Raw genomic sequence first — 13,384 nt, 5'->3', positions numbered from 1 at the left:
TTATTGTTATTTCTTTTTCTTGGTTTTGTTTCGGTTTTGAATGTTGAAGTTGTTTTCTCTAGTGTACTTGATGGGTTTGTCTGTAAGCTCATCTTCTTAAAAGTTGGTTTATAGACTGTTGTTATTACAAACAGTGGATTGCATATATATGAAAACAGCCTTGAAAAAAGGAATAAATCAAGTATATAAAAAAAAAAAATCAAGTTATTGTCAGTTTTTTTTAAATCAGTATCTTTAAAAGTATAAATGGAATCTTTTAAACTATATAATTGTATCCCATAATCTCATCTAATCATGTATCTCTGAGGGTCTGGTTGTTAGCGTTGTTTTGTCCGACGAACGCTGAACGCATCATCACTTCCTCTCTTCGTGAAGCCGCGCCTCGTTCTGCCTCTCGGTGGGACCGGACAGGGACAGGACAGGGGGGGCTGACCGACGGACGGGACGACAGCCCACCAGCAGAAAAAAACACCATGTAAAGAAAAAGTATATAAAAAGGGGACACGGGAAAGCAAACTTTGCAAGGCTGAGAACTTATTCACCACCACCACCACCACCAGCAGCACCAGCAGCAGCACGAGCAGCACCGGGTCAGCGCTTTAAACGGCGGATGGACAGAGCGGGAGAGCAGCAGGACAGTCTCACCACCGGTAGGTCCGAGCTCACCGACCCACCGGTCACATTGTCTCCGTGTCTGTCTGTCTGTCAACCGGTGGGGTTGGTAGAGGATTCACCGAGGGAAACTTTGATTTATTGTCTTGTGAAGAGGCTCCTCGTGAGGGTTTAATAAGCTAGTAAAACGTGCTTTTAAGGGTGTGCGTCTAACGATACGTGTTCCATCCGCAAGTTAACGTTACCTTAAAGGTCCCATATTGTGCTCATTTTCAGGTTCATACTTGTATTTTGTGTTTCTACTAGAACATGTTTACATGCTGTAATGTTAAAAAAACAACTTTATTTTCCTCATACTGTCTGCCTGAATATGCCTGTATTTACCCTCTGTCTGAAACGCTCGGTTTTAGCACATTTCAATGGAATTTGAGGCAACAGCTTGGGTCCATGTGTACTTCCTGTTAGCTGATGTCATTAACATACACTGCAACCAGAAATAAACTGGGACACATTTACAATTTTTATGTTTAAAACTGCGTAAAGGGGTCTAAATATTGTATATTTGTGACATCACAAATGGACAGAAATCCTGACAGCTTGTTTCAATTGCAGAGTTTCTGAATACGGGCTGTGTATTTCCCTGTGGATTGAGTGTTTTGATACTTTCACAGTATTTATATGGCACTTAAACCTGCTTTATAATAAAAAAAACATGAAAATCTCACTTTTTTATAATATGGGACCTTTAACTGTCAAAGTGGAGAAAAGCCACTAATAACGAAACTGTGTTTTAATATTTCTAAGTTAACATATACTGTGTGACTTGTACCATGTGTTATCCTTTAGTTTTTCTATTTTGCGGGGATATGTCGATGATATACTATCCAGTAACTAGTTACCCTTTAAAATATATAGTATTAACCTAGCTAGCTAGTAACGTTATGCTTCTTGAACCGTGAAGAAAGGTGTTGTGTGGAAGCTGTGTGGAAATCACTTCGGGCCACAACAAGCCCGTAAATCAACACAAGTAATGAAATCCTCCCCTTTAACACACCTTATTTCACCTCGTTATTAAAGCTGCAGTGGGTAGAAACGGAGCAAATGTGATTTAAAGAAGAGTTATTTTTATAAAACGGTCACTTTATCCTGACAGTAGTGCATGAGACAGGTAATCTGAAAAAAAAATCATGTGTCAATCCCGACCAATTTTACTGTATTTCAGAGGCTGTAGCAGTGGCTCAGTTTTAGAGCTAGGGTGAAGTTACTTATATCATATGAAACTAGAAAACTTAAGGAATCCACTGGTGGATAAATAATGCTCTAAAGTTGGGGTAAATTTTGGCGAGGAAAAACTGGCATGGACATTTTCAAAGGGATCCCTTGACCTCTGACCTCAAGATATGTGAATGGAAATGGGTTCTATAGGTACTCACGAGTCTCCCCTTTACAGACATGCCCACTTTGTGATAATTACATGCAGTTTGGGGCAAACACCATGCAGTTTTTTGAATGCAATATAAATGTGTTATTTTCGCCTATTCTAAAATGATGTTTGAATATTTCTGCATACTGCAAACAGTCTTTGAATTACATAAATTGTGTATCACTGTAAAGCTGAGACTCTTGTGGATCCAATGAGCCCAACTGTATTCATGTGCGATGATGTTAGTCCCCATAGTAGCCAATTCATTGTAGTGAGACCTTTTTTTTAAACTTGACCTCACTGCTGTATAAAATGACCTGTGGTGACCTCTAGGATAATCACAGCCTCATGAAACTTTACAGCTACAAACTAGAGTGCTAGAGCATTCAGAGGATGGATGGCTTCCCTAGCTAGATTGACAATAAGGGGGTTTCTGAGCAGTTTCCAGAACAGAAGTGCTCGCCATCCAAATGCGGAAAAATGCAATTCTCGCAGAAATCTCCAAATGTCAAACGTTTTTGACACTAAATCACAGCATGGATTTTTCTATGGTGTTCCTCAAGGTCTTGGTGTCTTATTGTGGTATTTTGGAGCGATTATTGATCATATTTGATCAATTCTCGAGTGGTAAAAAGTGGTTAAATTCAGCACCAAATCTGTGTAACAAATGGTATCAACCCAAAAATTGCTGCAACAACTAATGACACCAAAGTGAGCATGGCAATGGCCATCATCTTCTATCATAATGTTCTTAGCCCTTATACACTTTCAAAATGTATTTTAATAATTAATTAATTATTTTTTTTTTATTTCTGATTTATGAGTAGAACAATTTGACACACAATGCTGAGCTGCATCTCAAATTCATCTTCAGGTTCCCAGCTTTCAGATGATGTACACCACTTCTATGTGACATCTACTGTTGACCTGTTAAACACCCCCTGTCCCCCCCTTAAAAAGACAAAAATGTGTCTATTGTGGGTCTCAGAAGGTTAATATACACAACACGTGGGTACTGTTTGTTACACTGCCAATGTCGATTTCCAAAGTCCAGGATGATTTTACAGCTGAGGAATGTGTGATGGTCTGTCCCGCTTTGACTCCAGTCCAGTGTTTCCCCCAGACATCTGTTTGATATTCAGTAGCTCTGAAATCAGGAAAATATGAGCGTGAAGGAGGCCATGAGTGAGTCCCTAGTTTTTAGGAAATACATGAGGTCCATGAGAAGCCACGCAGCCTTGTAATGAGTGTATTTTCCAGAAGTTGTTGAATAGCCCCAAGGTGCGTAAGTCCACATCTCTTTGTGCTCTGACAGGTCAGTTAGTAGCAGGGGAGCAGGACCAGCTTGGCCCTTTTTTTATGGTGAGGAATGTGAATAAAAACATAGCCTGAGATAGGGTTGTAAAAAAGACTGATGCCTGGGGATCATCCCATCACAGGGCTCCCACTGAGTCCGTCTGATGCAGGGCACAGACCGTGAGAATATGAACATCTAAAAGAAAGTGTAATGAGCATGTCTTTCTTGATTACATTCCAGTTTAGGTTTGGAGAATTATCAGTCTTAAGAGGAATGGTTCAGAGACACTATAATGGGATGATTCAGGTTGAAGTGGGTGAAACGGCTGCTGTTGGGCTCAGCTTATATTGTGGCCTAACTAAATGACTGAGCCCTTGTTGAGCAGCCCTTGATTGTACATTGCTTTGTTTATGAGTTGAAGAGGTTTGTTGTGCTCTGGGCTAAAATGATGACTAATTGGCTTGGCAAGACAATGGTCGGTTGTGTGTGTGTCTGTGGATTGGCACGGGAGTGTACGTGAGTCTGTCCACATATTTGTGTGTGAAGTACTGATACACATTCTGATGATTTACAGTCTGAAAGTCATCCCTTTCAGGCTCTCTTTGGTTTAAGGGATGCACCCATCCAACTGTTTCAGTCCCGATACAATAGTGATACCTGGGCTTTGGGTATCGGCCGATACAGACTACCGATCTGATACCAGTGTTTAATTAATAAGCTGTATGACTCACTGTGTGGAAGTGACTGGGATCATTAATTTATTATACCCCCGCAACAGCGTAGTCGGGGGTATATAGCCCTCCGTGTGTCCGTCCTTCCGTCCGCCCTCGTGTCCGGAGCATAACTCGGAAACTATTTCACTTAGGAACTTCACATTTGGTATGATGGTTGACAGTGTGGTCTAGTTCTGCCTTTTGGGGGTAAGAAGTCCAGGTGCCCAACATTTTTTAAATTTCGGCCAAAAGCTGTGATTTTTTCGACTTCAATTTCGTTTCCGGAGAAGAACTCGGAAAGTATTTCACTTAGGAACTTCAAATTTGGTATGATGGTTGACAGTGTGCTGTAGTTCTTCCTTTTGGGGGTAAGAAGTCCAGGGTGCCCTACATTTTTGATAATAACAAGCTAGATTGTGCTCAATAGACAAATGCCATTAGTTCCAAAAGGGGAAAACCTTTGGCCCTACTTTAGTAGGGGTCAAGCAGTGAGCGACGGTATGTGAGCCATGCTCACTTTTGCCTTGTTTGTTAAGCAACATCAGGCTTGACCTAAACATGGCTTTCCTAATTTTGTCAAACTAAATATGACAAATGAATACATATAGAAATTTACAGAATTGTTATTTATCATTAGAATAATAATTCGTACACCTGGAACAGGAATTACAATTCAAGTCTATAATGTATATAGTATATAAACATAGAAATTGAATAGATCGTCCCCATTGTCACCGATATCTGATCCAACTATTTGAGTCAGTATCAGCCCAATATCCGATCCAGTATCGGACAGTTGTTGCACTTTTGAACTTTTAACAACCTCTTAAAAAGACTGAAGAATCTCAACGTGTGAACATTTCAACTTGCTGACTTTATGTAAGGGAAGATTAGACCTGTAGTAGCAAGAAGTAATGTCATTACAGTGGTACAGGGTGTTTGTGTTAGAGAAAAGTGCTATTGAAGCCTTTTTCTCTGCAGTGTCATTTCCTGTACCCCTGCGTGTTTGTGTGTACAGGTGTGTGTCCATATGACCTTTTCCGCGTGTGCATGTGTGTGTGTGTATGTATGTATGTCCGTGTATGTCCGTGGCTTCAGTTCATTTTGTGCTACCTCCTCCAGTTGTGTGAAATAAAGTCAGCGCAGACACGAGCTGGCACTCTCCTCCTTTCCTACTGTAATTGGTGCCATCTGTTTTTGCAGTGTTAACATAGTCAGAGGAATGTTGCGATCCATTATTCACAACCTCCTTCGTTGCCGTGGACAAGAGCAGCCAATGTCAGTCTGTCCTAGCCAAACCAGCCACCATTGTTGAGTAATAGATTAATTTCTTTTTAAGACCCACACCCTGGATCTTTACCCACCACGAATGAGATGCTCTAAGGGTTATTGCCTGTTTCCCAAGAATCAGCCCTTTTTTCTTCCTTCACCTCCTACTGTTTTTACTCTCACTTTATGTGCTCTTTTAGTGTCTTCTTCCTCCCTCTTGACCTCTTCTGCCTGACCTCTTTTTCCCCCCTTTTATGTCTCACCCCTTAACACATCATTTTACTATTTTACCAACTTCTGCCTACAATTTATGCTTTAAACTGTGTGTTATTCAAATAGTTTTGCTGACAACAAACCAGTGACTTCAGTTTGAAAAGAATCAAGCTGCCATCAAAGTAACATTTTGTTTTTTAAGTTAATACAACATTGGATGTGAGAGACAGTGCGAAAGTAAATCTATTTGTTGTTAGTCTTTGACAGTAGTCCCAATGCCACTTTTCTGAGTATGCCAAAAAACATCCTCAGTTAACCCTTGTGTGGTGTTTGAGGTCTGTGGGACCCCAGACTCATTGGCCTTGGCTCATTTTCTATGAAGAACATATAAAAGAGAACATTTTTCAATGACTGCACATTGTACTGAGTTTTGTCTTTCTGCTCCTGCTGTTCCCGCATGAGGTTGTTTCATTTCAAGCACAGACACCTGTCTGCTCCCACATTCCCGCACATTTTACCCTCTGTCTTGCGGGAACTAGTCTATATTTTCTTACACTATATCCCAGCTGCAAATTGGCTGTGTGGCTCTTTATCGCAATCGAGCAAGATGGCAAAAAGACTCTGCTCACAGGGCTTTAGAAATGATTTTAGAAGAGAGAGAACTTTTGGAAGATGAAGATGAAGAGGAAGAGTTTTCAGAATATTAGGATCACATTTCTGTCAATTCAGAGTCTGACAATGAGTATGATGAAGAGGATGAGACTGTCCATCAAGCAGCTCAAAAACGAGCCCCTCAGCAGCCAGCAAGTGGAGAAACATGGATGTCAAAAGATGCAACACACACACAGTAAAACTCCTCCTGCCCCTCATGTGTTGTATAAGCTGGCATGAATAGGCTATGTGTTCAATGGGGTTCGTGTTGTGTAGACTGACATGAATTTCTAATTAAGTTCAAAGAAATAAACATCAATAAAAACATTGTTTCATTTATATTTGTTCAAGATAAATGTTTTTTTCCACCCATATCTTCATTATAATTGATTTTTATTTTTTATTACATTTTTATCACAAAAAACAAATAGCACTTTTGTTCATAAATAATATCCTACAGAAGTAAATGGCAAATATTAACCATATGCTGTCTATATTGCTTGTAATTGGGATAAAGTAAACATCTGTTAAGTATTTTTACATAAATTGTTATGGCTGTATTGATTTAAAAACCCAATAATGGGGTGGGTCCAACAGACCGGCGGACATTGGCTGAGTAACAAAAACATGAACACCACACAAGGGTTAATCCACAGTCATTTTTCTCCTCTCAGGTAGCAGACACGTATACCATGCCGACGAGCGATGGGCCCAGCCGCTTCCCGGTCTTTGTGGCTCCGTCCCACGTCACCCACCAGAGGTCTCCAGGTTATGTCCCCGGGCGGGTGGCTCCAGTCCGTTCGCCACCACCTGCCAAAGCTCCACCGCCTCCTCCGATAAAACCTCACGGCCCCCCGCCTGAGCGTAGAGCCACTTTCAACCTGTCAGAGGAGAACCAGCGTAGGGTGCTCGCTCAGAGCCTCCGACAAAGAAAGAACACATTGATCTGTTTCGGAGTGTCGATGGGGGCTTTCTTCCTCACCCTCATCCTGGTCCTTAGTCTCACAAGTGGAGATGTGTTGGACGGTCAGTATTATGAATTACTAATTCAAATGTTTAGGTTTTTCTTTTTTAAATATATGTCTCTTTATGTAACCCATGGCTTCTCAACTTGCTGCATGTGCTCCCTGCTCCGTCTGTGTATATATCCCTGTCTAATAAGCATGAGGTTCTGTAATTTATCACTGATTGGTCATGTTTGCAGAGAATTGTCCGGACCACAACCTATCCCTTAGTAGCTGGAACCCAGGCCACCATCCAGAGAAGGCTGTTATCGTCAGGAGGGGACATTTGTTTAGATTGGATGCTTCTGCTACCTTCCATACACTAACCATCCAGTCAGGAGGTAAGCACACCAGGGTGCATTATTTGTAGCATTTTGAGTTGTAACATTGATTGTATATATTTAATATATGAGAAGTGACATCGTTCAGCAGGTCAAGTTCAGCTTGTGGATGTGAGGATGTAACATACAGCACAAAATAACTTGTGATTTTCGTTGCCTCTTCACAGGTCAGGTAGTGTTTGCAGACAACGCTGACGGCTCCAAAAACATAACCTTGAGAACACGTCACATCCTTATAGAAGACGGTGGAGCCCTGCACATCGGTGCTCCCAAATGTCGCTACCGTTCTCGAGCCACCATTGCACTCGTGGGCCGCTCTGACGACAAGGCAGTCCCTGAAGTGCCTGAAATGGGCCGCAAGTTCATAGGCGTCATGAGCGGCGGGACTCTGGAGCTACACGGTACTGAGAGAGTTTCCTGGTCCCTGCTGACCCGAAGTGTCCCGGCCTCCGGTCTGGCCACAGGGGATTATTCCTTCCAGCGGAACTTCAGCCGGGGGATCAACTTACGCGTGTTGGACCAAGACACAGCCGCTGTGCTGGTGTCTGAACGCTACGACACACACGAGTCTCGTAATGACAGTCGGCAGCTCACCCAGCTGCTGCGGACCCTGCCGGCGGGCCGCATTGTCACACTGGCTGTAGGAGACTCAGCTGTCAAAAGTCTTCTGGATGAAACTAAGAAGGCCATTGAAGAGAAGCTTGGCAGCAGCTTTGTCAATGATCTCAAATACAGGTAAATAATGCCAAATTATGAATATGGGAAATGTTGTACAGACTTCTAAATTATTTGTTTTTCAAATCAAATAATGAAAATACTCAAGGATTGTTTGTTGATGTTGCCCTGACGAGTGTGTCTGTTGTCAAACTGTGTCAAAGTATGCGTGAGTGGGGTTTGTGTTCCAGCTGTGTTGCAGAATGTGCCAGCTCTTGGAGAGTTTGTGTTGGTTCTCCATGGTGCGTTGTCTGCGCAAGTCTTTGGGAGTGTTTTGTTTATTCTCGGTCTCCTGGGGCTGATAAAGACGGTTAATGTGTTTTTGTTTAACCACTAAAAGGAGACCCCTCACTTAGTTGGACTGACAATACCAGCATTGTGTTCCATCTTCACCCTCCTTGGGAAAAGTCCTCTTTCATGTATCTTTCTTTTCGTTTGTGATGTTCCCTTGAATTGTTCCTAGTTATTCCTCTTCCTGTCTCCCCTGTGTTTCCGCTATATCACGCTCTGCCAGAAAAGGAAGCACGTACAGGATAATGGGGTTATGGTCAGAGAGTTTCCAGTATTTGTGCAAAATGTGGCGATTCAGGCGATTTTATGTGTGTCATGCAAAAGGACAGTTACTGGAGGTTTGAGGTTTGTCCTGTCCACATGGGCTAATGTTTTCTTTAAGCTCATAAAGTGAGATAATTGGATTTTAACTTTACATGACATTAGATCTTATGTTACCACCACTCAACCACATCTATGCACACAAGGTTCTTTCAATGGAAAGTCAAAGTGCAGCATTTCACTCCGAGTTATTTGTAGCTCGGCCTGTTTTGGTCCTTGGTTGACTGAAAAGCCAAGTGCTACGCCAGATTCTCCAGTGTCACATTTCGTCTAAGGGGGTGGGTGCCAAGTCTGCAAACAAATCCCCCTCAAATAGATCAGACGATAGAGCCCTGCGTTGTGTGTATGTGTGTGTGTGTGTACCAATAAGTTAACGGTGTACACTCTCTTCTTATCCTGTCACCATTTATTGGAGTGTTGAGTTTTATCTTAGCTTTCTATGGATTTGCTTGTAGGAGGAGGAAACACATAGCACACATTTATGAGAGAGCATGCAGTTTAATGTCTCGTTAAAGTCACATAATGTTTGGCTGAGTGATTCTAGGCTGAAAGAGTAAAGGCGTCTGACCTATAGGATTGAGCGTAATGATGAAGTGTAGATCTGTTTATGACCTGTTATGGCGTGTTGCAGACAAACAGCAGGGAATATAGCGGGAACATACTTGGAAACTAATTTTGGTGCTTGTTTTTTGTTTGCTTTTCTTATTTTGCATCAGTGCTGTAACACCATGCATACCTGTGTGCCAAAGGGCATGTTTCATCAACCTCTTTAACCCCTCGTGATCTCCAACTTATGCTTGATTTAATATAAACAATAATAAACTAGCGCATTACAACAACACCTTTGAATAATAGTTTGATCTCAGGGGCGTCAACCATCCTTCCTTCCACAGATCCATGAATGTATTGGCTCCTGCCTCGTGCCTGTTAACCCCACTGTCTTTAATCTTTATCTCTCAGGAGAGCACTCAAACACGCGTTCATGCCGGCCTTTAGTGAATTCACCTCTTGCCTCCACGCGTTTGCTATTTCCCGTAAAACAATGAGGTTGTTAAAAAGGTGTATCAAGGATGTGGCAAAAGGAAAAAGGGAAACAACCACTCCTTCTGAACGGAGAAAGCCACACACTGGGGCTGTAATGACAGTGTGGATCCCCAGATGGATCCTGTTTGCGGATCAGTGGGGTGTGCATTGACATACTGCAGGGGGTCTTTCATCTACATCTTTTAGGTGTGATTATTAGGATTCAGAACTCACTCTGTTGTTGTTTTTTGTGATTTAATTATTCCAAAGATAGTTCTCCAAGGAGTAGATTGAGCGTTTAACTGCTTTTGTATTGTGTTCAAATGTGCAGTGAGTTGACTGCAGATCATCCTAGTGTAACCTACTGAAATTGCCTACCCAGATATGATTCCATAGTTTTAAAAATAGGTTAAATTATGTGAGAAGGCAGGGTCAGTTTAAAGGTCAAGTGTTTAAAGGTCATGCCATAGTTTAGAACAATGGTGTTAAAATATTATTATATTCATGAATAGCGAAAAGGCTTTAAACTTGTTTGAACTCATTCAACTAATGCTAGACAAAAAAAAGAGTAAAAAGTCATTCTTAAGATGCTAAGGACATGACATTTGAAACAACCAAGGCTGCAAGTCTCGTTACACTGCCTTATTTTAGGTCATACGCCCTCAAAAGCACGCCCAATCCCTTTTGTCATCCACGCCCTCAAGCTCAAATGATTTTGGCCAATCTTTCTTATTTAATCAGTGTAATCTCATTCAAAAATGATTTTCTTGACATTCCTGCTTTATAATACAGAAAGCAACGGAGTGAGATGGGAGGATTTGGAGCAAAAGTTAAAAAGTTGGATTTGAATGAAGTTTGGGATGTGGCAAGTACGCCCATTATTCCTCTGAGCCATATGAACACCCTTCCTGGAATCCCCTGTTGTCATTTTTATAATTATCTCAACGTTTCTGATATCCTTCTACTTCTCATTGTCTTTGTATTATCACATGATATTCACTCTGATTTTCAGCTGCTTCAGGCTCTGCCTTCAGGGCATTACACTAGTGATGACTAGTTTAATCTCTTTTTCAGATACACCACGTACGTCTCTAAGTGTTTGTTATCATCTGTAGTATCCATAGTCTCAGTAGAAGAGGTTTGGGTGTGTGATCGACACATCTTCATCCTGATGCCTCATGATGACTCAAACACAGAAACTTTATTATGCAGTTCAGGTCCCACCCTTTATATGACTAGCTCTCGCATCTGTGAGATATTACGTAAACCTGATTTGAATGTCCTTTTGACAATATCGCTGAGACTGGTCCACTAATTCTGGTGCTTCCTCAAGCTACTGCAGCTACCATCACCTTTCAGTGGCTTAACATGATGATTAGGGTCATCTGTCACAAATAATGGGTCATGTTTGGTGCATTATATTCTCATAAATAGCATTTCACATAAAACTGCAAGACTATGACAAGCTTGTGTGAAACTTGTCTATGTACTGTGATGTCTGAAAATGTCTCCCTCTCCTTTCTGTCTTTTCTCTTCATCCCTCTGGTCTCTCCAGACAGGCGTGGGCTTTGGTCTCGGTCGTAGGTGGTGGTAACACGTCATGCACAGAGGACGTTAGGGAACATGAAAACCATGACACAGGAGGGAGAGCTCTGGTAAGCCGGAACTTCACCACCGTGGACGGAGTGCGCTTCTCGGTCACCGCCTACAGCGAGTGGAAGAATGGTGAGAAGCGGCTTATGACGGTATCAATTTCAAAACCAGCTTGAACTACATGGTTCAGTGTTGGCAGCAATTAGACATTATATAGCAATTGGACAGTTATTTTAGTGCTTAGTTTATGCCTTCTGTCATTTTGTGTAGGTCTTCTAAGTTTGACGCTATTTGTCTGTAGTTATTCACAATAACAGGCTTCAGTAGCATGGAAGCAGTCCAGGTGAAATGGACAGGTTTCTCTTGCTTTGAAGTGGTAAACAGTTAGGAGAGAGGTGACAGGTTGAGGAATGAGGTTTACCACATGCCAACTGCTTTACAGATCAATCATCTGAACATGAAAGACATTCTTGTGCCTGAGTTGGTGACATTGGTTTTGTGACCATACCGTTATGACAGATCTTCATACAGATGTAACTGTATATGTGTGTGGTTTGGGTGAGGCACTAATACACCCGCTGTCTTTCTTTATGCGATTGTGCATACCCACACCTTGTAAAATACATTTTGACAGTGACTCAACTTGGAACATAAGGTGAAAAATGATGGTTTCCTGGGGTTATCTAACTGTCTTTACATAGTTATTTTGGTTGATATTACCCACAACAGAACAATATTAATAACTTCTGTACACAAAAATGTAATTTATTTTCTTTGCTTCACAATATCTCAATGGTTATTGAGATATTTATAAGCCAGGATCTAAATTGTGACTTAGTGATACATTACTTTACTATTCAGTACTGTAGAAGAACAACAAATTAGCCTGCTATTTAGTATCTTTTGTTCTCTGTTATCCTCGTGTCTTTCCTCCTTATTTGACAGGTATTACAAATAGATGGACTAATCTTAGTGTAATATTATTTTTACTACAGTTGTTATGGAAACATTTAAGTTCACGTAAGGATATTTATTTTTGTTCTTACTTGAAAAGATCCTTTATTGCTAGAGATAATACATATGTATACTATTTTAGTTTCTAGTCCTTCCTGTTTCTTTTAAATGAAGTGCTATGCCGCCCCTTCCCCCCCAGGTTTCCCCATCTCAGGCTTCCAGATGGATGCTGTGGACCAGGTGGTGCTGAACCTGCAGGACGAAGTGCAGCAGACCTGGCAACCCGGTGATCAGATTGTAGTCGCCAGCACGGACTACTCCATGCACCAGGCTGAAGAGTTTACTTTATTGCCCTGCTCTCACTGCAGCAGCAGGCAGGTCAGGCTACAAGGTGAGAGAGAGGCCAGTGGTGTGTGTGTGTGTGTGTGTATTGAGAGAATAGGGTTGTTGCCCTGGCTGCAAACTAAAACTGTCTTTGTATGTGTCAGTGTTTGTCCTTTGAGGGCCCACTCCTTTCATGTGTGCGGCTTCTAGTCTGACTCCAGCTTTGTACTGCCTGTGCCATTTTGAGCTATACAGTTCTTGTAAAATGAAGACTCATGACCAATGTTGTGCCAGCAGCAAAAGAAGACATTATAGTCAATAAATGTGATTAGCAGATGTGCTACTAATCCTGACATCCAGAGAGATCTAATTTCCTGTCCAGCTGTTATAGTGATGTAAGATTAGATTAGTGGAGGAAGCTAAAAAGAGACTGTCAGCTTATGTTTTTATAGTAACCTCATCTTATAATAACCAGTGGTTGTATGGATTTAGAGACATCGCCTCTGCTTCACATCCTCCTACATTCATCTGCTCCTCTAATGTTGTTTTCTTACAATCTGTTTGTTGCTTTTTGTCTATCTCTCTATCTGATATATTTCCTGATCCCATTCCTCTGTTGTCAACAAATGCCAACTCCCTTC

General features: G+C 41.5%; 1 protein-coding gene across 2 annotated transcripts in view; it reads left to right on the top strand.

Annotated features, from left to right (window-relative positions):
* The first annotated feature begins 391 nt into the window (after window positions 1-391).
* cemip2 (cell migration inducing hyaluronidase 2) overlaps window positions 392-13,384 on the top strand; it is a 33,136-nt gene continuing 20,143 nt past the window's right edge. The window contains exons 1-7 of one of the 2 annotated variants that reach the window (XM_037778118.1): window positions 392-548; window positions 582-650; window positions 6,853-7,204; window positions 7,383-7,523; window positions 7,691-8,258; window positions 11,428-11,597; window positions 12,619-12,810. In XM_037778118.1, coding sequence (XP_037634046.1) covers window positions 6,871-7,204; window positions 7,383-7,523; window positions 7,691-8,258; window positions 11,428-11,597; window positions 12,619-12,810 — 1,405 coding nt within the window. In that variant the 5' untranslated portion in view covers window positions 392-548; window positions 582-650; window positions 6,853-6,870. The remainder of the gene's footprint in view (window positions 549-581; window positions 651-6,852; window positions 7,205-7,382; window positions 7,524-7,690; window positions 8,259-11,427; window positions 11,598-12,618; window positions 12,811-13,384) is intronic. The other variant, XM_037778117.1, reaches the window with a different exon arrangement.

This window comes from Sebastes umbrosus, chromosome 8 (genome assembly GCF_015220745.1).
Source record: "Sebastes umbrosus isolate fSebUmb1 chromosome 8, fSebUmb1.pri, whole genome shotgun sequence".
NCBI lineage: Eukaryota > Metazoa > Chordata > Actinopteri > Perciformes > Sebastidae > Sebastes > Sebastes umbrosus.
The sequence above is the reverse complement of the archived record's forward strand: the minus strand, read 5'-3'. Positions and strand labels throughout refer to the sequence as shown.